Raw genomic sequence first — 27,361 nt, 5'->3', positions numbered from 1 at the left:
TTCATTACACCCTTTAATGAACTGTATTAACATTCTTAAATGAAGCCTCATGATAAAGGATTACTGATTGCATTTATTTACCTTTAAAGTTCTTCAGTTGTTGACACTACTGCCACATGCTTGCTTGCTTTATTGAGAGACAATTTTAATATCTAAAGATTTGTTAATGTAACTATAGCGTAGAATTAAGCAATGGATACTCTTCTGCCTAGCAGGAGTGACAGCATCTCATGGTGGAGAAAGCACTGGATATATGACTCTGGCAATATCATTTTATATCTTGCAAGGTGTGAGAATTAGATATGGTGATGTCTGTGATTGCTTTCAAATGCGACTTTGTGTTCCCAACTTTATTTTATTATTTTTTGGGGACAGATTCTCACTCTGTTGCCCAGGCTGGAGTGCAGTGGCATAACCTTGGCTCGCTGCAACCTCCACCTCCCAGGTTCAAGTGATTCTCTTGCCTCAGCCTCCCATGTAGCTGGGATTACAGGTGCCCACCACCACACCTGGCTATTTTTTTTTGTATTTTTAGTAGAGACAGGGTTTCACCATGTTGGCCAGGCTGGGCTTGAACTCCTGACCTCAAGTGATCCTCCTGCCTTAGCCTCCCAACTCCAACTTTAAATAGAATTTTTTTTGTTTAATTATCCAGCAGATAATAGAAACATTTGGTCAACTTTTTTGACTACCGTTGTTCAGTGCAAGTAAAAACTCAATTCTGAGCTCAACGGCTGCATGGAGGTGCTCTGCAAATGTGAGATGCAGCACCAGAGTGTCAGGCCAGATGATTATTTGAAGAGAGCTCTTCCTAGTGATTCAAGAATACACAGTTCTGCATTTCTGTGAAGGGGTTTATCTACTTATGAAATTACTGGCCCTTACCAATCAACAACATAGCAACCCCAGACCTTTAAACAAAGGAGTACAATACAGATTGTGTTATTTTAGATAAAAACATTGCCTATGCCACAATAATGACTTAAATATAAAAAGATGGCCAGCAGACCACATAAATATAACCTGGATATTTTTTCTTTCTCCCAAATTCAATCATCTGATCTTTTATTAAGTCTTCTATTTTAAACATCTCACTAGCCTTTCCAGATGTGTATTACAAGATGTTTAGCAGTACCCACTAGTTGCCAGTAGAGTGCCCTGTTCCAAATATGACACCCCAAAATGTCTTCAGACATTGCTCTAAGTTTCCAGAGGGCAAAATCACTCTGGGGTGAGAAGCACCAGTCTATGCTTTATTTGCTTCTAATTCTGAATTTACTTTTTTTTTTTTTTTTTTGAGAGGAAGTTTTGCTCTTATTGCCCAGGCTGGAGTGCAATGGTGTGATGATCTCGGCTCACTGCAACCTCTGCCTCCTGGGTTCAAGCGATTCTCCCGCCTCAGCCTCCCTAGTAGCTGGAATTACAGGCATGCACCACCATGCCTGGCTAATTTCGTATTTGTAGTAGAGATGGGGTTTCTCCATGTTGGTCAGGCTGGTCTCAAACTCCTAACCTCAGGTGATCTGCCTGCTTTGGCTTCTCAGTGAATGTACTTTCTTAAGCATAAGACCAAGTGCTCAGAAATTATTATTCTATTGTTATTATTCTTTTTTTTTTTGAACATTACTCATGTCTTCATTTATATAGGGTTTCACAATTTACCAAGTATTTCCACCCACATTATCTGTGGAGATTAATTCATAGCAGTTTATTGTCTACAACAAATTAGAAGAAAGAGGCATCTTTTCTGTAACTGTCCCTGTATACCTTTTTTATTGTGTTTGCAATCCTGCATGTTTGACAAAAGAGGACTTGCCATGAGGAAGATGTATTTAGGACAAGTCAGGCATTGTGGAAATGAAATCTGGCACAGTCTTTTCAAGAGACATAAGAGAGAGAGAGAGAGAGATGTTTAATCACCTCAAAATGATGTCCTCCTCTCATCTTCTGCAGGTAGGAGTCACATACCACTTGGTCCACCCATAGAAACACACATTTACAACTAAACACTCACACATGGCTTCAGTGAAGCCCCATGAACTCTCTGAGCCCCTTGCCTGTTTAAAAGGGTTCTGAAAATTATAATCTTTAGCATAAACTGGACTGCTGCAGTTTTATTATGCTGCATTAAGTGAAAACTAGATGGCATTTTTGAAAAATAGAAAATAACATTTATCCCACACCTCCACCTCCTCCCTAGCCCTCTTACCTGCTTAAGGATTTCAGCGGCTGTTTCATGTGAACAATCAAATATCACATAGAACTCCTTGCCTTTCTTCATCTCCTTGAGTAAAGGCTTGGCATCTTTATTCCCAGAGGGCAGCTGGCGGATTTTGATTTTAATATTATATCTGGAGGGAGCTTTGATGAGCTCTTGTAGACGAATTAGACCTAGAAAATGACATGCAATCATGCAACAGAGACTGTTCTGTCGACAGAGTATTGTTTATTGCCATTTATAGTTAAACTCGTTTCAACTCCAAAACATACCCAGCGGTCACCTTCCTAAAGGTTACACTCCTGACTTCCCATTTGTCACTCGTCTTTCTGTGGTTGATTATACTATTTTCCCGTGGTGGGTATGTGTGGCTTGGAAGCATAATTTTCCCAGGAGCATTTTAAATTTATTTAGAATGAAATTGTCCTTTCCAGCTTTCAGCAAACACCTCCCATCTTTAACAAATCAAGCCTGCAACTGTAAAACTTGGTAAACAAAAAGTTGGTTGAAGTTTCCAAAAGTGTTCGATGAAATAGATCACACCTGCTCACTTACAAAGCCAATGGAATATGGAGATTTGTCAAGGCTATAAACTTCTGTAAGCCTTTTATTAAGTATTTATATGTAACATACTCTTAACCAGCTAATTACTTTGGTTGCTTTATATAATCTTTCAGTTCCTGCCATATAAACTATTTGTAAATGGCTCATGCTCATTACATTTTCTTGCTAATATATTTGAATGTTAAATTGGAAAATCCTACTTGATTTTTTAAAAAGACCATAGAATTTTTAGAAATTATGATCATAAAAGCAGAAACAATTTTTAAAAAATTCTCTACTGGTTATTGCAACAAAACATATATGTCTAACTAACTTGATGGAGAATGTTTGATTTACCACAGGTGTGGATGTACTGATCTGCACTGTTTCCTAATAGAAATGCTTTACTAGGACAAGGAAAACCGCTGTGTAAAAGGCTCCCTCTTATTTTCCCTAATATTAGCAGGTGCTCACTATGCTGCACCTTGGCTCTCATTCAAGAACTTCCATCATACTGAAAAATTGAGGTTTTTTTTGTTTTGTTTTTTTGTTTTTTTAGTATACAGTTCTGTACCTTCATGATTTGTCAGCTTTAGGTAATCAATAGGGAATATTAAGCTTCATGAGTATTCAGATGAAAATTGTGATATGCTCTGTGCAAGATTCAGCATAGATTCCAGCTACTGTCAAACTCATATTTTTCTTTTTCTTGTTTTGTGTAGCTATTTTTTTTTTTTTACTAGAAGTTACATTTTTGTGTATGTGTGTGGCTCAAATGAGGAAAGGTTTCTCTACCACCATAGTTAGGTTTGATTCTGATGTGCAATAAATTTATAATGATATTGAACTTCAGAGTTAAATGTGCAGGAGTAGTAGAATGGGAGGGTGGTTGATGTAGAACCTTATCAAGATTTAGTGCTCATTATCTGATATGGCTTGGCTCTGGGTCCCCACTCAAATCTTATCTCGAACTGTAATCCCCATGTGTCAGGGGAGGAACTTGGTGGGAGGTGATTGGATCATGAGGGCGGATATCCCCCAGGCTGTTCTTGTGATAGTGAGTGAATTCTCATGAGATCTGATGGTTTAAAAGTATGGCACTTCCCCCTTTGCTCTCTCTCTCTCTTCTGCCAACATGTATGACATTTCTTCCTTCCCATTTACCTTCTGCCATGATTGTAAATTTCCTGAGGCCTCCCCAGCCATGTGGAAGTATGAGTCAATTAAACCTCTTTTCGTTATAAATTACTCAGTCTCAAGTAGTTCTTTATAGCCGTGTGAAAATGGACTAATACATGAACCTTTTCTCTTTTTACACAAAAACTGAATTGCTAGAATAATAGGCTTCCTGGATTCTTGCTCCTTTTCAAACCAGTCAACTGAAGTCCCTCAGGTACTTATAATCACCTGCTTGTCTTCTGACTTCCAAAGCCACGTCATGAACTACTGAGGAGCATTAAAAATGAAAGAAAATATAGAACGTGGGTTTGTATATTTGTTATTTGTAATATGTGTTAATCTTTGAAATAATCCTATGATGTAACCATTATTACTATTATTATTTAAATGAGGAATTCAGGGCCCAGAGTAGTTAAGTAACTTACAAAGATAGTTAAGAAGAATCCTGGATTGAAATTGCTGTTTGTGAATCCAACACTTAATCTTTTGACGTCACCATCCTGCCTTATAAATACAAGTTGTTGGTGCTGAGGGAACAGATATGGCTTAGGACCGTTTGATGAGATGGGGAAAAAAATAGAGACTCCAGGCTGCCTGAGTTTCTCTCCTGTTTTCTCTTACCACCCACCTGCTTTGCAGTCACATAGATTTTTTTTTTCATGACCATGACTACAAGGGACAGTTTAATGTGGTCTCTAAATAACATGGGGAAAACATTTAAAAAGTGCATTTTGTGTGCTGCAATGAACTGCTCTTTTTTTCTATGTTGAATAGAATGTCACATCTTTCTATCATGATGACTTACATATTTATAGGATTTAAAGTTGACATACATTTTCTCACTTCTTTCATTTATTTTTATGGGAAAACATTTGCTGGATGCTCATTAGATGCCAAGCTTCATGTTAAGCCCTGGGGGTGCAAGACAACACAACCTGCTTCAAAGTCCTCACAGCCTGTAGGATAATTTTATCCTGTCAGCTCTCTTGAGGTAGATGGGGCATCAATTACCACTTAATTTTACAGATTATGAGCCAAGGCTGCTGGAGGCTGGAGTAACTTGCTCAAGTTTGTATAGCTAATAAGTGGCAGAACCCAGGATTATGGCCAAATCCACCTTCTGATACCAAATTTAGGGCTCTTTCCTCCAAATCAGTGGCCCCTCCCAACTTCAGGATTTCTGTCAACTGGCTGAATGAAAAACTAATTAACTAACTGACTAATTAACTATATTAATAAAGAGCTATATAAGTAACACAGAAAGAACATTTCTAGACCAGCACACAATATTAAATCCTTATTTGGCACATGAGGCCGTTAATAAACACACACCCCCAAATATGACCATCAACTTTTACAGTTGTTTCATAAAAGAAGGTATATTTTAATACCAATAGAGGAAATAGGAGAACAATTCAGTCCAAAAGACTAGTTTCTAATTGGAATAAATTTATCTTTTACAAAAAGCTTACTGTTAAACTCCTATTTTTCTCCTTTTGCCAGTATATAGGTAAACTGGCTTCAGAAATGGGGAGGATCAGCAGATTTAAAGATTAGGGACGGAAACTTGGGGAAGAACAAAGAACAGGGAGGGAGTGAGTTTTATATTTCTCTTCCTGAAGCAATTGTTTGCTTAATAAAAGTCTTTCTGCCTTCATTAGCAAATGATGGAGAATTTACAATTCAAAAGGCACAGTAGACAAAATTTAGAGGAAGCTTTCCCTTATATTTGCATTTTGCAGCAATCTATCAGTCATTTCTTTGTAATGAGTAGTTAAAAATCATTTGCTAAACAAATAATTACTTCAGAAAAAGGACATTGATTTAGGCACAACACCTAGCTTTGCTAATCCTCCCGCGTGTGGATGCCAGCCCTGACAGAGTGACCCGATCCTGGCAGAACCCCAGTTGCAGTGAATGGTGAAGGTGCATGTAATGCTGATAATGTGAATTTTTCTCTGGCCCACTGAGATGGAGAGAATTTAAAAATAAAACATAGATAAGAGAGAGCCAGACAAACCCAATAGAGGGACATTCAACAATAAAACTGACCTGGACTCTTTAAAAATGTCAATGTCATATGTGGCAAAAGAAGGCTGAATTGTCTGAATCAAAGGAGATGAAAGGGACTTGACAACTGAATGCCATGAGTGATCCCGGGACAACTAGCAAATATATATTATTATTTTGCCAATAATAATATTAGCAAATATATATTTCTATATATTTAGATAACATTATTATGTTATTGCTAAGTTTCCTGTACTTGATAATCTTACTGTGGTTATAACGAGAAAGGTCCTTCCTAGGAAATTCATGCTAATGTATTTATGGGGAAAAAGGTCAAGATGTCTGCAGCTTACTTTCAAATGGGTCAACGGTGCTACTACTTAGTATAATTTTTATTGTTGTAGGTGTTTCTATATTAAGAGAATGATAGAGCATTATAACAAATGAGGCCAAATGATAATAAGTGATGAATCTAGGTGAAGGGAGTACAGGAGTTTATTGTACAAGTCCTGCAACTTTTCTCTGAGTTCAAATCTTTCTAAATAAAAAGACAAAACATACAGACATAAAATCATATCATAAAAGCCTCTTCCACTTCTATCCCCAAGAATGAAATTGGAAATGCAACTTTGGTTGAATAAACGCTTTACAGAAAGAAGGCTGTTTTTCTTTTCACATGAATTTGAGCTAAGCTCTGCATATAGATACAACTTTCAAAAATATCCAAATGGCCAATTCTAAACACTTGCTTTGGCCGCCTGTCTACTCGGTGCACTCAGATGTGACACAGAAAAAAATGCTGATTTGCATGCACATTGGGTAACTCAGGCAACAGGTGGAGCATATGGAGGAGGAAAAAAAAAAAACCTCTGCTATTTCCAGTGAGCATTGAAAATTTCCTATGCCTTCCTTTTAAGTAATAACAAACTTTGCTATTTAGATTGCCCCTTTTTATGAAGTCTGCTCCATGCCTTATAAATAGCGAAATAAACCTTAGAATATACCTCTGAGGTGAATAGGTGTCAGTGCTATTTTACAGTGAGGAAAGTGAGGCATGGTGAGGTTAATTGTTTGGATCGGCCCTGAAAATGGGTCACAAATAGCAGGAATTGGAAGAGACCTTCAGGTCAAACTCCTCTTGATGCATGAGTCCCCTCTACACAGCCACTGCTGAACACCTCTCAGTGTGAGAAATTCTCTACCTTACACCACAGTCCAATCCATTTCCGGATAGCTTTAGCTATCTTTAATGAGTCTCAGTTCAAAAGAAAAGTACCTAGGTTTTCTTGAGTCTTAATCCAATTTCCTGTTTGTTAAACCATCAGTGAGTTAGATGTGGTAAACATGAATGTAATAAACCACTGGGACCCAAAGATCAGGTTGCACATTTTAAATGTTAATTTCTTCTCTATTTGAACTTGGAAATATTCAAAATGGCATTTCATAAACTTGTGGGTATATTAATATACCCAAATCTAATAGGATTCTTAAGGGGATCTGTGCATCCTCCAGAGCGGAGGAAAAATCAAAACTAAAAAATGAAAACGGGTATGTGAGCGAATTACCTGGGGAAACACAATGCTTTTAAACTGCAGATTTTCATACATAGGGTTTTTCAGAAGTGCAACAGAGAAGGCAAGTGGGAGTCTTCCCAAAACAAAAATTGTGTACCTTGGTTACAAAGGAGATTATAGAAGAAGCTAGTCTAAGTATTCAAGAAAGTGTATTGCACTCAGCTCCACCAGTATTTGTTGGTGCTGAATTCTCGTTAAGTTTCAACAGTAGCTAAAAATAATATGCTTGGCCTGGAATATCTAAAGATTGGTTTCCTGTGCAGAGTTCTGAATATTTAAGTAAGGATCTGGTCAAAGAACTGAGGTGGGAGATATGAAGGGTAGAAACAAGTGAGTACAGAGAAAAAAAGAAACTGTAATTTATCATTTTTTTTGACATTGAATGCAAAGAATGTTCCATCGTTGGGCTATTTCAGTGGAATGGTGGGAGAGCACATAGCAGAAGAGTTTTGGTTATCACAAGTGGTCATAACGACACCGTGGTGTGAGTGGTGATGACAGAAGTTGAAAAGAGTCACTTATTTGGCACCGATTGTGTATAGCACATCTTGCATTTTAGCTTGACTACTCATGCCAAAGTGTTGATTTTCTTTGAGTCCAAACCTTAGGCTTCTGTCAAGATTCTTAGTTCTGGAAGAGTAAGTGTATTATGTCTGTTTTCTATGGGAAAATGGAAGGAACTGTGATAGAGTTTTTAAAAACTAAGTCATTACTTAAATACAGCTATAAGAGCAGATATTTCACTTACTCACAGGCTGGTTGAGCACATTAAATGAGTTAATCATCTATTTAGGATAGTGCACATAGTCAGCACTCAAGAATTTAGTTATTGTTATTATTGTGATTTTCATTTCGTGTATGTTTTCTCCCAGGGTTGATTGTTTTTTTCAATCACTGCCACTGTTGGGGATGCTATTCTTATTTCAAATTAATCCTTACAGTAAAGCTTGGAGACTATATTTGACGTGATGACTAACAACTAACTCTTCACTGCGGGCTGCATTTTAGAAATCTCATGGCTGTGATGTGTTGAGAAAAATGACTTAAGGTAAACAAAGATAAACTTCTCAAGGTTGATGTGTTACAAATTCAGGGCTAGAGGCATCTGTCTGGTGCTCATTTCCTTGATGTACTCATCTCATCCTATCTATAGGCTGAGGCTGAGGACACTCAAATTTGTGTCTCCAGCCCAGACCTGTTTTATAGACTCTAGACTCATGTATTAACTGCCTATTCTTACCCTTATTCAGATGTCTTAATAGATATCGGAAACTCAAACTTAACATATTAATGACTCAATTTCTGATACCATTCTTATTTCCTCAAACTAGTTCCACCTATAACCTGTTTTAGGTAATAACAACTCCATCCTTTGGCTCAGGACAAAAAGATCCATCTTTTATTTCTCTCCTCTTTCTTTCCTAACCTCTGCTCCTTCACGATATTATTATTATTTTGAGTTCATTTTTGATTCTTTAATCTACAGGTATGAATTAAACCATAACCTGCCTCACCAACACCATGGCATCAATATTTTCTCAGACTGGAACATGGTCTTCCTGTTTTTATCCTCCATTTAAAAATAAACTTAACATATGGCATTTGTCTTGTGTCTAAGGAATACAAAGTGTTTTTCTTGACATTTGATTTAATTGAAACACTGAGCCAAACTTTGATATTTCAGAGGAGTTTGCCATAGGAGGGAATATGCTTGCTATCTTCCAAACAGGTTAATCTCTTGAGGCAACCTGAGACGTCCCAAGTTTCTTAGGTCATTGAATTCCTTAAATCAAAATAAGTGTCATACAGACCCAAAGGTTGTGCTGGATACTCAAAAAGACATCCTAAAGTAGTAGTGAAACTAACAGATAAAATGCATGCAGTTGAGAATATCCATGATGATTTTTGTACAGTTCCCTCAAAGACCCTACAATGTTTGAGCAATCATTCAAACATAGCCCAATGTCACCACACAAATGGAGATAAAGGAAAGAGGACATGATCATATATAATAAAAACTTTCAAATGGGGAACACATTCAAATATCCTTTCAGATATTACACCAGCTCTACATTAAAAACGTTTCCAGAACCTGAGCGTATCTTACTCCTCTATTGTATTGCCTCCATCTCTTCCCTGGGTTTCTATAGGAGCCATCTGGCAGGTTGCCATGTTTCTACCTTTGCCTCTGTAGAGTGTACAGTGATTCTTTTACTCCTACTACTCTTCAAGAGTAGGCCCTCCTTATCTGAGGTTTTGCTTTCCATGGTTTTAGCGAACCATGGACAATCGTGGTGTAAAAATATTAAATGGAAAATTCCAGAAATAAACAATTCATAAGTTTTCAATTGCATGCCCTTCTGAATAGCATGATGAAGTCTTGTACCATCCTGCTCTGTCCACAAGGGACGTGAATCATTTCATCATTGTTGTTGTTAGTCTTTTACTGTGCCTAACTTATAAATTAAACTCTATCCTGGTATTATTCATATAAGTGCTATATAGACAAATATAGAAGAAGTGCTTAGGTATGTATGTATAGAAATAAACATATCAGGCTGGGTGTGGTGGCTCATGCCTGTAATCCCAGCACTTTGGGAGGCCGAGGCAGGTGGGTCACAAGGTCAGGAGTTCGGGACCAGCCTGGCCAACATAGTGAAACCCCGTCTCTACCAAAAATACAAAATTAGCCGGGCGTGGTAGCAAGTGCCTGTAATCTCAGCTACTGGGGAGGCTGAGGGAGAATAATTGCTTGAACATAGGTGGTGGAGGTTGCAGTGAGCCGAGATCGCACCACTGCACTCCAGCTTGGATGACAGAGCAAGACTCCATCTCAAAAAAAAAATAAAATAAAAAAATAAACATAGCATATATAGGGTTCAGTACTATCTGTTGTTTCAGGCATCCACTGGAGATCTTGGAATGTATCCCCTTAGGATGAGTAGAGACTACTGTAGAATGTTACTCTGATCTTATCCACCCTCTGCTCAAAATTCTTCCACAGCTTCCCATTCCAGGCAGAGCACAAGCTCTTCCAGTGGTTTACAAAGTCTTCCGTGACCTACGAGGCCCTCCTCTCCGACCGTCTCTTCTATCTCCCCTCTCCTCTTACTCTGATCCATCCACCCTGGCCTCCCCTTGCTGTTGCTCTGATGTACCAGGCACACTCTCACCTGAGACATTAGCTGTTCTGTCTGCCTAGAACCGCCTTCTCTCTCACAGTACGTGGTTCACTTCCTCAGCTCCCTGCAGCCTTTGCTCAAGCCTCATCTGTGCAATGTAACATGACCTTTAATTCTGCAAACCACATTTCTGGCTTCCAGATTCCCTTCAATCTGCTCTACTTTTTCTTTCTTCCACAGACTCACCACCGTTCAACAATTATAATCATTTTATATAGAATGAAAAAATGGTTTATTATTCCCATAGAACCTAAGTTCCTTGAAGTCAGTGGGTTCTGTCTGTTTTATTCACCAATGTATTCCATATGCTTAGAACAATGCCTGGTACCAATATTTATTGGCATATCCAGTCAATATTTGTGGAATGACAGACTCTGACAGCATTAGTGAAGGTGAAGAAACATATGATCTACCAGGGTGGCATCACGATGGGACAGTGCAGTGGCAATTTGTTTTAGAAAAGCAATTTATCCAAAGTTGGGAACAACTTTAGGTGCCTTCCAGGGTAACCTCTTGGGTACTGCAAGAATCTTTATATCAGGACCTGTCTATGACAGGGTGTTCCAAGCTGGGCTTGAACTCTTCCAGGTCAGGGTGTTAAATATTTTGGAGAGAAATGCAATTCATCTCCTGAGAGATCTGGTGATTAAAAGCTCATTCTTTCAGTGATGCTAAAGTTCCTTCCCTCACTCCTTCACCCACTTTGTCCATGAAAGCCCAGAGGACTAGCTAAAGCTTCTTCTATTTCATCACCCTTTAGACTCAGTCTTCAGTAGCCATTAACTTCTACGTCCTTGTGTTTTTCCTTTGCAGCCTAAATATTTTAGTTCTTTCAGACTTACTCATGTATTCTGTACATGAATGTTCTCAATGTCCACATATTTATAATGAAGTAAGGGCTGGTGTCATTGTGAATTTTGGGAGGTGGGCCTATCCATAGGTAAATTTTAGAACAGGAAAGTTCCTATTTGAAGCACCCTGTTTTCTTTTGCTTACATATTTTTTTGTCTAAATATTTAGCTTAATGGTGTCTATAATAAGAATTCAAGGTATTATCCTTCTCCCTACTCAATAAATAATGCTGGGGTAACTTGCTAGCCATATGTAGAAGAATAAAACAGGACCCCTATCTTTCACCATATACAAAAATTAACTCAAGATGAATTAAAGATTTAAGTGTAAGACCTCAAACTACAAAAATTCTGGAAGAATACCATTCTGTACATTGTTTTTGGAAAAGAAGTCATGACTCAGTTCTCAAGAGAAATTGCAACAAAAACAAACATTGACAAGTGGGACCCAATTAAACTAAAGAGCTTCTGCACAGCAAGAGAAATTATCAACAGAGTAAACAGACAACCCACAGAATGGGAGAAAATGTGTGCAAACTATGCATCCAACAAATGTCTCATATTCAGAATCTATAAAGAACTTACATCAACAAACAAACAAAAAATAACCCCATTAAAAAGTGGGCAAAAGACGTGAACAGACACTTTTCAAAAGAAGACACACAAGTGGCCAACGAACATACGAAAAATGCTCATCGTCACAGATCATCAGAGAAATGCAGATGAAAACCACAAGACACCATCTCACACCAGTCACAATGGCTATTATTGAAAAGTCAAAAGACACAGATGTTGGTGAGGCTGTGGTGAAAAGGCAACACTTATATACTGTTGGTGGGAATTTAAATTAGTTCAGCCACTGTGGGAAGCAGTTTGGAGATTTCTCAAAGAACCTGAAACAGGACTGCCATTTGGCCCAGAATCCCATTACTGGGAATATATCCAAAAGAAAATCATTCTTCCAAAAAACCCACACACTCACACATTCATTACAGCACTATTCACAATAGCAAAGGCATGGAATCAACCTAGATGCCCATCAGTGGTGGACTGGATAAAGAAAATGTGGTACATATACACCACGGAATACTATGCAGCCATAAAAAAGAATAAGCTCATGTCCTTTGCAGCAACATGGATGCAGCTAGAGGCCATTATCCTAAGTGAATTAACACAGGAACAGAAAACCAAATACCCATGATTTCACTTATAAGTGAAAGCTAAACATTGGGTACACATGGACATAAAGATGGGAACAATAGACACTGGGGACTACTAGAGGAGGCAGGCAAGGGTTGAAAAAGTACTTATTGGTACCTGTGCTCACTCACTGCATGGGTGACAGGATCATTCGTACTCCAAACCTCAACATCATGCAATAAACCCATGCAACAACCTCCATATGTAACCTTTAATCTAAAACAAAAGTTGAAATTATTAAATATTGTCCTTTAGCTGTTTACATATGCAAATCCTCCATGATATGAAGACTTAATGATGGGGTTCAGCACAGTGCTACCAGGAAACAGTTATTTTGGCAGGGCCTTTGCACTGGCTGTTCCCTCTGCCTGATGTCTGAAATGCTCTCCCCCAGGTATCTACATGATTTGTTTCTTATCCTCTTTAAATTTTTACTCAAACGTTATTTTCTAGAGAACTTCCCTGTTATCCTTACATAAAATTGCAAACCTCATCTCTACTGTCAGTCTCTCGAATACTGTTTGCTGCTTTTTCTTCATAACATTTTCTACTATCTATCATACTAAATATTTACTATATATTTTGTTCATTAGAGAAACAGACTGTGGATTCCATGAAGTCAGATATTTTTGTGTGTGGTTTATCCCCAGTACTTAGGATAATGTCTGGCAGTAAATGTCTATGAAACAAGGGAACCTATCATCTCTATCTATCCATCTATCTATCTATCATCTATCTATCTATCTATGTATCTATCTATATCATCTATCTACCATTTATCATTTATCTATTTAGCTATCAACTATATTCACTATTTATCAACTATCTAATTGATCATCTACCTATCATCTATCTATCTAATCTATCATCTACTTACTTATATATCTATCTATCTAATCTATCATTTACCTATCAGCTATTAGGTAATTAGGCTATTACCTATCAGTTATTATTAGTGCAAAAATAATTGCAGTTTTTGCCACTACTTTTAATAGCAAAAACACAATTACTTTATTTTTTTTTTTTGATATGGAGTCTTTGCTCAGTCGCCCAGGCTGGAGGGCAGTGGTGTGATCTCGGTTCACTGCAAGCTCCGCCTCCTGGGTTCATGCCATTCTCCTGCCTCAGCCTCCCGAGTAGCTGGGACTACAGGCACCCGCCACCACGCCAGGCTAATTTTTTTCTGATATTTTTAGTAGAGACGAGGTTTCACCATGTTAGCCAGGATGGTCTTGATCTCCTGACCTTGTGATCCATCTGCCTTGGCCTTCCAAAGTGCTGGGATTACAGGTGTGAGCCATCACGCCCGGCCGCAAAAAGGCAATTACTTTTGCACCAACCTAGTATCTGCCTATCATGATCTATTGTATATCATCTATCTGTCCTCTATTAATCATTCATCATTTATCTACCTATTGTCTATCATCTACCTATCATCTATCTATTAATATCTATCATCTACCTATCATGATCTATTATCTATCTATTATGTATGCATCTATTTATCTATCTACCTACCTGTTTATCTCCTTGTCTGTCTGCCTGCCTGCCTATCTAATATCTAAAATAATATACACTAAGACACTATCTGTGATAGTTTTTCCAGATATTTTTGTTTACGTCCTTACACTTTTCTTCATTTTAACATTTTCTAAACAAAGCAATTTTTTTAAAAAAAACTATATAAAAATAAAACTTTCAAACAACATATTGCAGAAGCCATTTAGATCTCAGCAAAGGGCAGCCATAGTACAGAGTATGCAGGTATGTGCTGTCTTGACTATTTTCCCCAATATTTCAGCAAATATCACCTGAACCAAATGAATATAAACTTTGGGCCAGTTTAGTTAAGGACAAGTTAAAGTAGAGAAGAGAGAGAGGCAAAACTATAAAATAGGTTTTTCTTAATCATTTACAAAATAAAAGCTAAGCAGAATAGTTTTTTTTGTTGTTGTTGTTGTTTTTTTTTTATGTTTTGCCACTGAAATTTGAATTAGCACTTGCTTATTTGCTCTCTATGCTGACTGTGTAGGTAATCGCCTAACCAAGCATAAGAAAACACTTTGAAATCCCACTCTCTGTGGCATGCAATATTCAATGCTTTTGTTGTCTTTTAAGAGAGCCAACCTTAAAATGTGCTGTGATTAGTTTAAAGTAAGAAACAACATTTTAAGTCATTATTAGCCATTAACACTGTTGGGGCTCAGAACACGACACCCCAAAATATGGCACCTTGGCATGCTGACTACTTTGAACTGAAAAAGACCGGAAAGGTCTCAGAAACAAGGTCTTTCCGACTTTCTCCTGACCCTCAGTATCCTACCCTTCTTAATCCCCTGAAGTGAGTCATAGAAAGTAGAATTTCCCTTCCCCAAGTGGAGCATAGAAACTGGAACTCCTCTCCCCAAAAGCAAGATATAAAATCTGGAAAGATTCTCTTTTCCCTTGAAGACTCTCATTTCATAGGGGTCCTGCCCCATACTCAGGAGGAAGGAGTACTGCACAGAGAGGCTAAGAAGAATCCAAACACACAGGTCTTGCTGGGCTTCCCCCTCAGCCTGTTACCACTGATTCTACCCTTTTGTCCAATCACATTTCCATGTATTTTCCATTCTTCATGGAATCTAAGCAATGAAGTAGATAGTTTCCCTAGGTCTTTGGTCTTCGTTTCTGAAGCCTCCTGAGTCATGTAAAACTTTGATTAAACAAATTTGCTATGATTTTCTCTTGTTAACCTGTCTTTTGTTATAGGAATGTCAGTTGTGATTGTCATGATGGGTGAGGAAACGTATCTGTTACCCCAAAACCTCTTTGAAAGTTTGTTTATCCAATGAACCAGAATATCACCTGGCAAATCCCACAGAGATAACGAGACAAAGGACTGACATGTATTGATGAGGAAGCCAGGAGGGCCGGTGAGGAGGAAAGAAGGGCATGAAAACCCAGAAACCAAAACGAAGGAGTTGTGGATGTGAGCTGAACCCACTTCGTACGTGTACAAAATTACAATCTTAGTTTTTAGCTCAATTGTCTTATCTTTTAAGGCTATAGCAGGAGTGAATTAGAGCCAAAAGGCCAAACCTAGCCCAGCATATATTTTTGCAAATAAAGGTTTATTGGAACACAATGGGTCCGTTCATTTACATATTGTCCGTGTGCTTGCTTGCTACTTTGTCAGAGTGGAGTGGTTTTGACCAAGACCCCCGTGGCCATAAAGCCTCAGCACTTGGCTCTTCACAGAAAAAGTTTGCTGATCCCTGCTCTCCAGGAATCGCTGTGAGTGCATTTCCTTGAGATTGGCTTTGAGAAGGCAGAAACTGCTGAATATGCCGCACGCTGCAGTTGAGGCTCAGCTTCTCAGCTCTTTTTGCTGTATGTGAAGTGATAGCCAGGTTTCCACCAGGGTCTAATGAATCATGAGGGGAAGTCCAATGGGCAGCAATTTCTCATTGCCTTGGGTCACCTCCGGATGTGGGAATCAGAGACAAGTAGCTGACTAACGGGAAGGACATCCAGGAAAGAGAAGAGAAGAGAGATGAGGCGAGACGAAACTACTCCTCCTGAGAGTTCTCCAGAGTCTTTCGACATTTTAACTTCTAGAGGACAGAATTCTGCTTGCTAGTATTTAGCGAACTGAATTTTGTCCTTAGAGACGTGCACACTGCTCCCATTGACTTCAGTGGGAGTAATGGGCCATTTGGTCCGGCGACATTTGTTTTGGCTTCAGGCTATTTAACAAACTCCTAAACAAATCCCAATAAAGTGCTCTTTAATGGGTACTTAATTCTGGTGTAGGGGCGGGTGCTAAGCACACCTAAGTCCTTTCTTTTCCTTTAGGTTTACGAAGTTTCCTCTTTTTCATGGTGTGATAATTACTAAAGGCAAGAACCCTGAGTCAAGCAGTATAAAACCCACTCACAGTCACAAGGCTTCTGCTTTTATTGATCTCAGTTGGCTTGTTTATTCTCTGGGTTCCAATTAATGGCTCAATTGATTATTCATTTACATTTTTAATGTCTTTGTGGGCAAAAATCATTTTAACATGAATCATCTCTCAATGGGCGACATATGAAATCATTTTGGATTGTCAATTTCAACAAGGATCTATTGAGTCATTGAGCACAGGTGAACTTGACAAAGATGAAAAGGACATTTCAGTTTCTTGTAGAAGATGATGGAAATGATAGTTTGGTGTTTGCTTTGAAAAATGGATGTCACATATGTGTGGCTCACCTGACATCAGAGAGTGGTTAGAATATCCAGTTTTCTGTCATTTACTAATTATATTTTGTCTAAATACAATTTGAAACCTACAATGCCCACGTCTTTAGTTGAACTCTTTCTTAAATTAAATCCAGGAGTTTCAATATTATTCATCAATATGTTTTCCTTTTAGATGGTCTGGCTTTGCTGTAGAAATGGTGAGAAATGATTATACTACAGAGATCACAACATAATGAAATATAGCTTGATTTTATGAGCTCACAAAATTTCCTGTTTAGCAAAAGTAGGCAACATGCAAGATCTAACCACACTTATGTTTACAACATGATATTCTTTTTCAAAGCCCTTTAAAATATGCATGTGGATTTGATTAGATAATGGTTTATTCCTTCACAGCAAGCAGGTAAAGTTCTAAAAATATGGCTGCTTGTAGCTTATTCTTCTTGATAGGACTGTTTTGAATACAATACTTATAAAATATATACCCACTCACTTAGAATCTTCACTTCTTTCTAAAATGAGATGAGGCACAAGAAAATACATAAGTGCATATTTCCAAACACACTCGTCACTTTTATCTGACAATATAAAATGGAACCAGAGTTTAACATCAAAGAGGAGGCACGTATTCACCCTTTGAGGAATAGTAAACTGCTAGTGCTTGGCAAAAGGGGCAGTGAAAACCAAAATCGTATTGCAAAGTTTGACAGTGTTTTGCTTTACTAACTTTCACTTGTAATTTTCATAATCTTATTACAAAATGTGTAGATCAAAGAAAGCAACTCATTTAAACTCTTGGAGAAAAAAAAGTTCAGACATTCAATGGTATTATTCTATCCATGTGGAATTACTAAACTCTTTCCTCTATGTCAGGTAGCATATTATAAACATAGATAAGATAAAATTAGGATGCTTAGAAATTTCCAGTCTCACAGACATGTCAACAGGTATTTGAAATATAACTTGGGATTCAGTGCTTTTGCTTCCGAAGTGCTAGTGAACCCTCTGGTGGTCTCAGAGGGCTTTAAGGAAGAGGGAAATTTGCATGTGGTGGTGGAGAGTGAGGGAGTTCACCACTGTGAAGGTCATGCAAAGGATCATCCAAAGTGAGGCGCCAGCCTCAGAAAACAGGAGTCAGGAGAACACGGGGATATTGAAGAAATGATAGACTCTTCATCACAACTCATGTGAGAGTATAGGCAGTGAGGGAAGCTAGTGCCTGCGTTAATGAAAATGAAAATGGCTGGATGATGAAGAGTTTTGAATTAGAAGAAATTCAATTTTATTATGTGGATAATGGAGGGTCACTTCCTGACTTTAAATAAAGAGGGGCCTGAACCCTGAAAAATTCTGGACAATAAGCAGAAAGCAGAGGGGAGGTGCCAGTAAAAGAAAGTTCAAATGGGGGCGGGTCAGAGAAAGCGGCTGATGAGGACTGGACTCCAAGCAGGCATATTTCCATCCTGCACCCTGAACAAGCACGTGGAGCAAGCTTTGTTAAGCGCTCGTCACTGGGGATTCATAGTCCCTTCCCCATGAAATAATCCACTCCATCGGTACAACCTCGAAATGAATTCCTCTTTGTTAACTTACGTCAGAAACTTTTCTAAACATTTACATAGCTACTTATCAAGTTGGAATCATATGCCATGGTCATTTTCAGTTGCGGTCATAGTCTTATTAGAGCTGGAAAAATGAAAATACACGTTTAATATTGTGATTGGATTATAACACATATTGATCAGGTGATATTTCTTTAAAGAAAACTTCCCCTATATTTGATGATAAAAGGATCATTAGAAAGGATGAACAACCAAAAAGAAATGTGAATTATATACACATGCATTGTTAAATTACTTTAGAATATTCGGTTAGCTTTATATAAAAGAGCATTTTTATATGCTCCATCTGATGAGCTTAATGCCTATTTGATACTTTCATTCTCTTTGTTCAGAGCAGACTCGGTCAGGTGAGGTCTTGTGTGAGTCCCATACCTGTGCTGTCTTCATACACCACGGTCACTGTTTTCCAGTTGTAATAGAGGACCAGATCCAGGATCGCCCTGCTGATAGCTGCATAATCTGGGTAAAGGTTGATGTAAAACAAATCTTTGTTGTCCACCGAGGGGTGTTTCCAGCGGGTCTGTATGTGTGGAACTTCGAGAGCATTGCAAATTGACTGCACAGCACTGATGGAGGAGCTATGGGAAGGGCCAAAGAGAGCAGCCACACCAAGAGCCAGCTGGTCACATGCTGATGCCCAAGGACAAGGAGAGGATGGGGAGGGAGAGCAGGGAAAGGGGGAGAGAAAAAAAGAGTTCTATGAATTTAATTTTTTCTTTCATGATTCCTCTTTTTAATGCAACTATTGAAAAATCTTTTATAATCCCTGTCTGTATATTGAGGAAATACGCTTGGTCCAACTTCCAACTTTCTTGAGCTACTAATATACTGATAGATGTAAACTTAGAACTGATTAGCAATATACCACAAGGCCAACTCCCTGTTGGTCTCACTTTATTACCTTTAATCAGCTGGAGTCTAAATCCCTTGCTTGGCATAGTGTTACCTGAAAGCACTCCTAGTTACCAACAAGCCCTTTGCCAAATGAATGTTGTATGAATTAAGTTCTGTCATGCAGCAGGGTGGCATTGAAAATATTAATGTGGTTATAAGATTAATGTAGAACCTCTGGGTAACTACAAAGTGCTTTAGCTCCTATCTTTCCAAAACTCAGAAAGAAGTTCCAGGTTAATGAAATACTGCTAAAGAACACTCATAAGCAGTGCTGATGTCTAATTAATTTTCAAATAATGAAATAGCATAGCTTAAAGGGATCTCAGAAGACATTTTGCCCAACCCACTCATTTCATAGACAATGGAGAGAGTCATGGCCACTGGACAGGAGCTTTAGCTCAATGTCAGGCCTCTTTCTACCCCAGTGTCAGCAGACAGGTAGCCTAAATAAATCAAGTCAGTATCTATTGAAAAATTTACTTATAAGATAAATGTATTTTTCTCATTATAAGTATATAAGCACTCACTGAGATAATTTAGAATATTTAAAATGTAAAGATAAAAAGGCTCTGTGATTAATCCTATCATTTTGGAATAATATCTATTAATATTTGGGAAAATTAGAATCATTATATAGATACAGTTTGATGTATTGCTTTCTTTAACACTATAGCATGTCTTTTTTTCAAGTCACTACAAATTCTCCTAAAGCATATTTTTAGTGTCTGTAGAACAGACATTCCATAGGTGTGTCATCATTTATTTAAGCATTCCTATAGTATTAAACATTTGGCTCATGCCTGTAATCCCAGCACTTTGGGAGGCTGAGACAGGCAGATCACTTGAGGTCAGGAGTTCGAGACCTGCCTGGCCATCATGGTGAAACCCCATCTCTACTAAAAATACAAAAATTAGCCAGGTGCGGTGGTGTGCACCTGTAGTCCCAACTACTTGGGTGGCTGAGGCACAAGAATTGCTTGAACCTGGGAAGCAGAGGTTGCAGTGAACTGAGATAGCACCACTGAACTCCAGCTGGGGTGACAGAGCGAGACTCTGTTTCAAAAAGCAAACAAACATCCCCCAAAACATTTAAGCTGCTCCTAATTTTTGGCTATTATAAATAATATTATAGCACTTACCTTAGCTCTTATATTTTTCTCTGCATCTCATGCTACTTTCTAAGAGTAGATTTCCAGAAGTTAAGTTACCAGTTATAATTAAGGGGTATAGATAATTTGAAGTCATTTGAAACATATTAACCAAATTCCCTTCCAGAAAGGTTGGGGCAGTTTGCCCTCTACAACCATGTAAAATAGTGCCTATTAATCTTATGTTGGTAGGAATTAAATAAAAGCTTAAACACACTTTCAAATTTATATTTTAATTCTGCAAATTTAGAACTGTCATCAGATAATTAAATATCCAATTAGCTAAATTAATACATAAAATTGTATTGAATAATATCATTCTACAAATAAAAATAGTTAGAAAAATGATATGGCTCTGTAGTTACCCGACTTAATTCAGACAGAATAACTGACACAACTTTGACAGCCATATTGCAGGTATCTAAGGAACAGCAAACGTTTACAAGAAAAACTTTCTGCTACTCTGTCCTTTGGTAGTGAATTACTGCATTAACTATGAAGATGTACAGTTTTGTGCATTACGTGCTGGAAGTGTAAACTGTCATTGTCTTCAGAAGCTTATTTTCTGGTTAGGTTTTCATTATTTAGCCAGATAAAATGAGAGTATGGGAGTGTGTGAACTGTTGTTCTATCCAGCATAAGCAATGGATTGAGATTCCTGTTAATATTTAGCTCTGGGATACTAATATTACTTAACAGAAAATCAATCCTTTTGAATTCTGTTTACCAGCAAATTACCAGTTTTAAGAAGCTCTGGGGGTGTTTAATTGACAAGTATGCCAGGTACTTCAGACCACAGGAAAGCTTTCAATTTTTATGTGGCTAGAGTTCCATTGCTAAATGTGGTTGGCTTTCTGCAGTATTTGTTCAACAATGTGTAGGAGTGTTTGTGTCTGTTTGCATAGGTGTATGTGTGTAAGAGAGAGAGATGAGAGAAAGAAAAGTGATAGATCTATCTCTACGTTATAGAGATAATTTATGTGAGGATAGCTTGGAAACTTTAAAATGCTGTATAAGTATACAGTTATATTATTTGTCCATAGACAATTTTGACCTATATGATATCTCAAAGTCTTCCCATCTTTAAAAAGAAAATATTTTTATACTTAAGTCATGCCATAGATATAAAAATATTATGTTGTTAATTTTTTTTGTTTTGTTTTTGAGACAGAGTCTCGCTCTGTCACCCAGGCTGGAGTGCACTGGTGCAATCTCGGCTCACTGCAAGCTTACCTCCCGAGTTCACGCTATTCTCCTGCCTCAGCCTGTGGTAGCTGGGACCACAGGTGCCTGCCACCATGCCCGGCTACTTTTTTTTGTATTTTTAGTACAGACAGGGTTTCACCGTGTTAGACAGGATGGTCTTGATCTCCTGACCTCGTGATCCACCCGCCTCGGCCTCCCGAAGTGCTGGGATTACAGGCATGAGCCACTGCACCCTGCTATGTTGTTAATTTTTTATCTGTGCTCCTAAGAAAATAAGTTTTATATTTTGTTTGCAGAGAACACTAGAATTCTTGCAGAAGGCTGTATCAGGTGGACACAACCTATGATCTAACTAGATTAATTGTATAAGGAAACTACCAGCATTTAGTTACCTGGAAATCGGCATAAACATGGTGTTCATTGTATTTCATTTATTTGTGTGTATTTAGTAGGCAAGGATTCCTCTCTGAGGCAAAGAACCCCTCCTAATCTGGGGTGATGAGTAGCCTTTGTTTCCACATAAACACATTTATTTAGTGACTAGATAGTGTCCCTGTTAGAAGCCAACCCTCAGCTATATGGAATGTGATCTTACTTCAAAGACTTGTCCTAATATTGTCTAGAAGATGTCTAAACAAGCCCCACAATTCCGAATGAATCTTTCTGTGAGAGAAACCTTACAGCCAACATATGAATTAGATTACTTTTTAGGCTAGGCACTTGGCTTCAGTTCAGAAGAAAAAGAGGATCAGATGTAGACATTGCTCTCACAGGTTTAATCTTCATATTTCTATGATTTTGTGGAAAAGAGTAAAAAAAAGTTGAGAGGATGCTAGGTAAACTCAGTAGTTTACAACCTGTTAAAATTCAGGGTGTGAGTTTTGTGTGTCCTGGGCATTTCCGCATGCTCAGTGGATGTGACCTTCCACAATGTTTTATTTGACTGCACCGCACGATTTCATGGTGGTATCTCAGCTTCAGGATGGAAAATAGATCAAGCTTGACATTTCCATTCACAGCTGAACTAGTTAATCATAGAGTGGAGGGCACTGAAGGGTAAGCTCATCAGAAAGGCCCAGAAAACAGTGCTCGGCAACGTCCATTAGGTTAGTTCAGATTGCATTGATCAGTGACATCAAAGACCCAGATTTCCCGCGACCCATTTGCACAAAGATGCCCGCTTTAAAAGAGGGCAGGTAGCAAAAAGAAGGTGACTTGGAGAGCAGACATATCACCCAAAGAAGCTTTTAAAAGTGGGAAAATAGTTACCTCTCCGCGAGGCTTCAAAACTATCAAAAAGGTTAATTCTCTGGATGTCATAGGTTAATGTGGTGTTGGGCATCAGGGTTCGGTTTCTGTTAATGCTGGTGACTGCAAACTTGAAAGCTAATTCTTCAACATTAACAGGTTCATTTTCCACTGTTTCAAAAATCCCTCCTGCAGAAACAAAAGAGATGCATGAGAAGCATCAGTCACATGGTTCACATGTAATTTTTTTTTTTTTTTTTTTTTTTGAGATGGAGTCTCTTTCTGTCACCCAGGCTGGAGTACACCAGTGCAATCTCGGCTCACTGCCACCTCTGCCTCCAGGTTCAAGCGATTCTCCTGCCTCAGCCTCCCGAGTAGCTAGGATTGCATGTGTGCACTACCATGCCCGGCTAATTATTGTAATATTAGTAGAGACGGGGTTTCACCATGTTGGCCAGGCTGGTCTCGAACTCCTGACCTCAGGTGATCCACCCGCCTCGGCCTCCCAAAGTTCTGGGATTATAAGCATGAGCCACCGCGCCCAGCCAGTAAAAAGAAGAATGTAAATATACAAATAAAAGACCCCAAATGATAAATAGAGGAATGGTCAGAGCAGATCCCAAATCCAGGGCTAAAAGTGAAGTTTATCAGCATGTGCCACATGCAGATAAATAGGACTAACTGTATATGTATGCTTAAGATTTTAAATCCAGTGTTGGACTGTATACCATCTCTCAGATGGCAAGTGTATTCCAAATATTTAGTGGCATAAAAGTGTAACTGATAATATGGTGGAAAGCAATTTTCTGTGATGTGGACAAGAATTGCACCGTGCTTGACCTAAACATAATTTGAGCTGTATCCTTGTAGGACCATTCTTTAGAATGAGGATCTTTCTGTCCAGAAGCCTGCATTCCAGACTCTAAGGGGATCATGTAGAGTTGATAGGATCAAAATGACACATACATATTGTTAGATTTTTCAGGATAAAAATGTCCTTTTTTGTGCTTCATGGCTCAGAATTCTGAGATCATATTCTAGTACTTTCCAAAGTGCATAAGAATATTCAAAGAACTGTTTTTTTCTTTCTTTTCTTTTTTATTTTTCTTTTTAGAAACTGTTTAGTCCAAAACAAACTTGCATCTGGTAACTGGAGAAATATGTCCCTTCACTGAGCAAGTGCACCTGTGCTAGGTAGGCTCTGGTCCTAAGCATGAGGATCTCAGTGCAAGTAACAGTACAAAATGTTAGTGCTTAAAGCCTCATCAGAGAATGTAGCTCTGATTTTGCTTGAGACATTGATGTTTGACAGAGACAATGTAAGTGTTGCTAACTGTACAGCTCTTAAATGTTTTTTGAGAGACGTTCTAGAACTATTAATAGGCGCAGGGTCTACAGTGGAAGCTGTCTTAACCCATCTCCATTTAAGTTACTCCTTGATTGGCCAATATTCCTCATTTCTTTTGAAAATACATGTTAACTGATGCTCATTGAATGCTGAATACTTGTAACTGTCAGGCTGATATATGTATTTTTTATTTTTTTATTTTTTGAGACGGAGTCTTGCTCTGTTGCCCAGGCTGGAGGGCAGTGGTGTGATCTTGGCTCACTGCACCCTCCACCTGCCGAGTTCAAGCGATTCTCCTGCCTCAGCCACCTGAGTAGGTGGGTTACATGTGTGCGCCACCATGCCTGGCTAATTTTTGTATTTTTAGTAGAGACGGGGTTCACCATGTTGGCCAGGCTGATCTCAAACTCCTGACCGCATGATCCACCTGCCTCCGCCTCCTGAAGTGCTAGGATTACAGGCGTGATCCACTGTGCCCAGCCCAGGCTGCTATTTTTTGTCTAATCTCATGATTGATCCCTTACCAAAAGTCGGTTGTAGGTTTTTCCCAATGTGTCTATGCTAGATTGATTTACAACTGCTCTAAGTTCTCTCTCCATTCAAAGGGGAAAAAAAAGAATATAAAAAAATCTGAAATGAAAATCACAAATATGCATCACGCACATCATTTATGTGCATTCTTTGTTAGAAAGGGAACTCCAATGGACAGACTCTAATTCAAAGAAATTACCCTGATCCTACCTCAAAAAAAAGCAATAAACAAATACACATCTATAATGTTCCTGCTGAACTGACTTTATTAAATAACTAACTACAGTGTTGGGTTGTGAAAGCTAAGATGGTTTATAGTGAATTATTTTGGCTCTTTTTGGAAATATTTCTGGCTTTTGTAGACTGATAGTATGAGGCATTCAGGTATAGATACTTTCCCCTGTCGTCTGAGAAATCACAGTTGAAAACTATATGACAATACACCTACTACGGACCCACAAAAACTAAAAATTAAAAAAAGGAAAATTACATGACAGTTATTTGGTAATGTTAACCTTTACGTAAGGAGCCATTTAAGACCTTTATTTGAAATGAACTTAAGGAAAAATGTTGCTGTTCAAGTGAATTTGTGTTTTACTTTTGTCAGACAGTGGTAGGCAGAGACTTTGGAGTTGATTTTCAGTTTCTCTCAGAACTGTTGGTGGATGCTCAACAGTGAGGTGACAAGATGACGCAAAAGATACTTGGTCACCAGAAGGTGGACATTAGGCTGTCTTACTGCTATCATCTAGGTGACCCATACAGAGGGCTGCCTAGTGATAGGGCTTCCATGGTAATTATTAACAATGACTTGTTTACTTGTCTATCTCCTCAGCCCCACAGGGAGAGCCCACGTGTAGAGACTGTGTCTTACTCAGAATCAGCATCCTTGGGGAGACCTAGGCATCTTTAGGATGTTCAGGCTGCAGCTATTTAGGGGAAAAGTCAATCACTGGCATGGATGTGAGCACCATTAATCTGTGTAGGGTAGGCTGCCTGGAGGAAACAAATACCTGAATAGGAAACAGAAATTCTGAATTTTGAAACCTGATCTACCTACTTCCTCTTTGTGAAGGATTTTTAAGTATCAGAAAGAAAATTGTTATGAAATAGCTCTTTTACATATGTTTAATTACACTTTATAACATTCAAGGCAGGAGGTTTTTTTCCATTTTTATAAATGAAAAAGTGAACAAGAAGATTACACATTATATCCTGCTTATTCAAAGTCACAGTTTTATCTGGGACTGTCTCAGGTATCTGAATCTCCAAAAAATGTAAATGTTTTCATTTCATCAAGTTATTTCTGTTGTTCTTTGTCTCATACATGTGAGCTAATAATGTTGTCTTGCTTCCCTTGGAGAATTGCTCTATAAAGCAAATGAGAAAATATAATCAAAGTGCCCTGAAAACTCAAAAATTCCCTAGAAATAATTTTTTTTATTATTGTACCTGGATAATGGAAATAAAAAGAGGAGTTGGCACCAACTGGTGAACTGACTACTTGCCTCAAAATTATTCTTTTGCTATATAGTTGTCTATCACATAAAGCCAAATGAACCTGGGTTTAAAGGAATTACAAGTGTTTTCATTATGTGCTTGGATAGTGTGTAGGTGAACTGTTTGGTCACTTTCAGAGCAATTTTTTTTTTCATTTTTTCATCAAACAGGCATTATGAATGGTGTCATTAGCTCAAGACGCCATCACACTCTCTTTCTCCAAGACAGGGTTGCTGATAAATGCCAAAAATCTACTGTGGTATGAGGTATATAGAAAGCTGGAGATATATGAAAAAGTGAGATCTGACAGAAACAGGAGAAAGTTATTAATAGGAGCCAGATCATTACTTCACATGTGGGCAGACTGCTTAAGGATCAGCCACTTCCTCCCTCCTTCTCCTCCCCATAGCTTCAGATACAGCAAAACGAGATACAGAGTCTTTAGTAAGCAGAATAAAGGGGCACACACGTTGGGGCCCCTGCATAATTTTCTCCTTCCGTCTTTCCTTCTCTCCTTCTTGTTCTCTCTTTCCCTTTCTTTTTTCCTTTCTTTTCCTTTCCTTTCCTCTTTCTTTTCTTTCTTTCCTTCCTTCTCTTTCTTTCTCTTTGCCTCCCTCCCTTCCTCCCTTCCTCCCTTTTTACTTTTTTATATAATAATTGTGAGTGTGAGCTGTCAATGAGACATCTGAAGGCTTTAAGGGTCTTCATGTTGTGAACCTCTGGCCTCATTCATTTGGAGGCCCATTGGTTTGAGATGAGAAATCCCTACCTTGTTCATCCCTCTGTTCCTCTTCCTCTCTCTGTCTCTCATTTGAGCTGAGCTGACTTCTACTCCTAACAATGCTGTGGACCATGGAAGGGTTACGAAATTGAAATAAAAATC

General features: G+C 38.3%; 1 protein-coding gene across 10 annotated transcripts in view; it reads right to left on the bottom strand.

Moving 5' to 3' along the window:
* Positions 1-27,361, bottom strand: part of GRIK1 (glutamate ionotropic receptor kainate type subunit 1) — a 430,746-nt gene that overhangs the window by 140,462 nt on the left and 262,923 nt on the right. For 6 of the 10 annotated variants that reach the window (XM_055279420.2, XM_055279424.2, XM_055279423.2 and 3 more), the window contains exons 2-4: positions 23,121-23,288; positions 18,976-19,233; positions 2,210-2,391 (exon numbers count right to left, since the gene is read on the bottom strand). In XM_055279420.2, the coding sequence (XP_055135395.1) occupies positions 2,210-2,391; positions 18,976-19,233; positions 23,121-23,288 (608 nt within the window). The remainder of the gene's footprint in view (positions 1-2,209; positions 2,392-18,975; positions 19,234-23,120; positions 23,289-27,361) is intronic. The other 4 variants (XM_055279429.2, XM_055279428.2, XM_063640635.1 and 1 more) reach the window with 2 other exon arrangements.

The sequence above is a fragment of the Symphalangus syndactylus genome, chromosome 5 (assembly GCF_028878055.3).
Source record: "Symphalangus syndactylus isolate Jambi chromosome 5, NHGRI_mSymSyn1-v2.1_pri, whole genome shotgun sequence".
NCBI classification, from domain to species: domain Eukaryota; kingdom Metazoa; phylum Chordata; class Mammalia; order Primates; family Hylobatidae; genus Symphalangus; species Symphalangus syndactylus.
The sequence above is the reverse complement of the archived record's forward strand: the minus strand, read 5'-3'. Positions and strand labels throughout refer to the sequence as shown.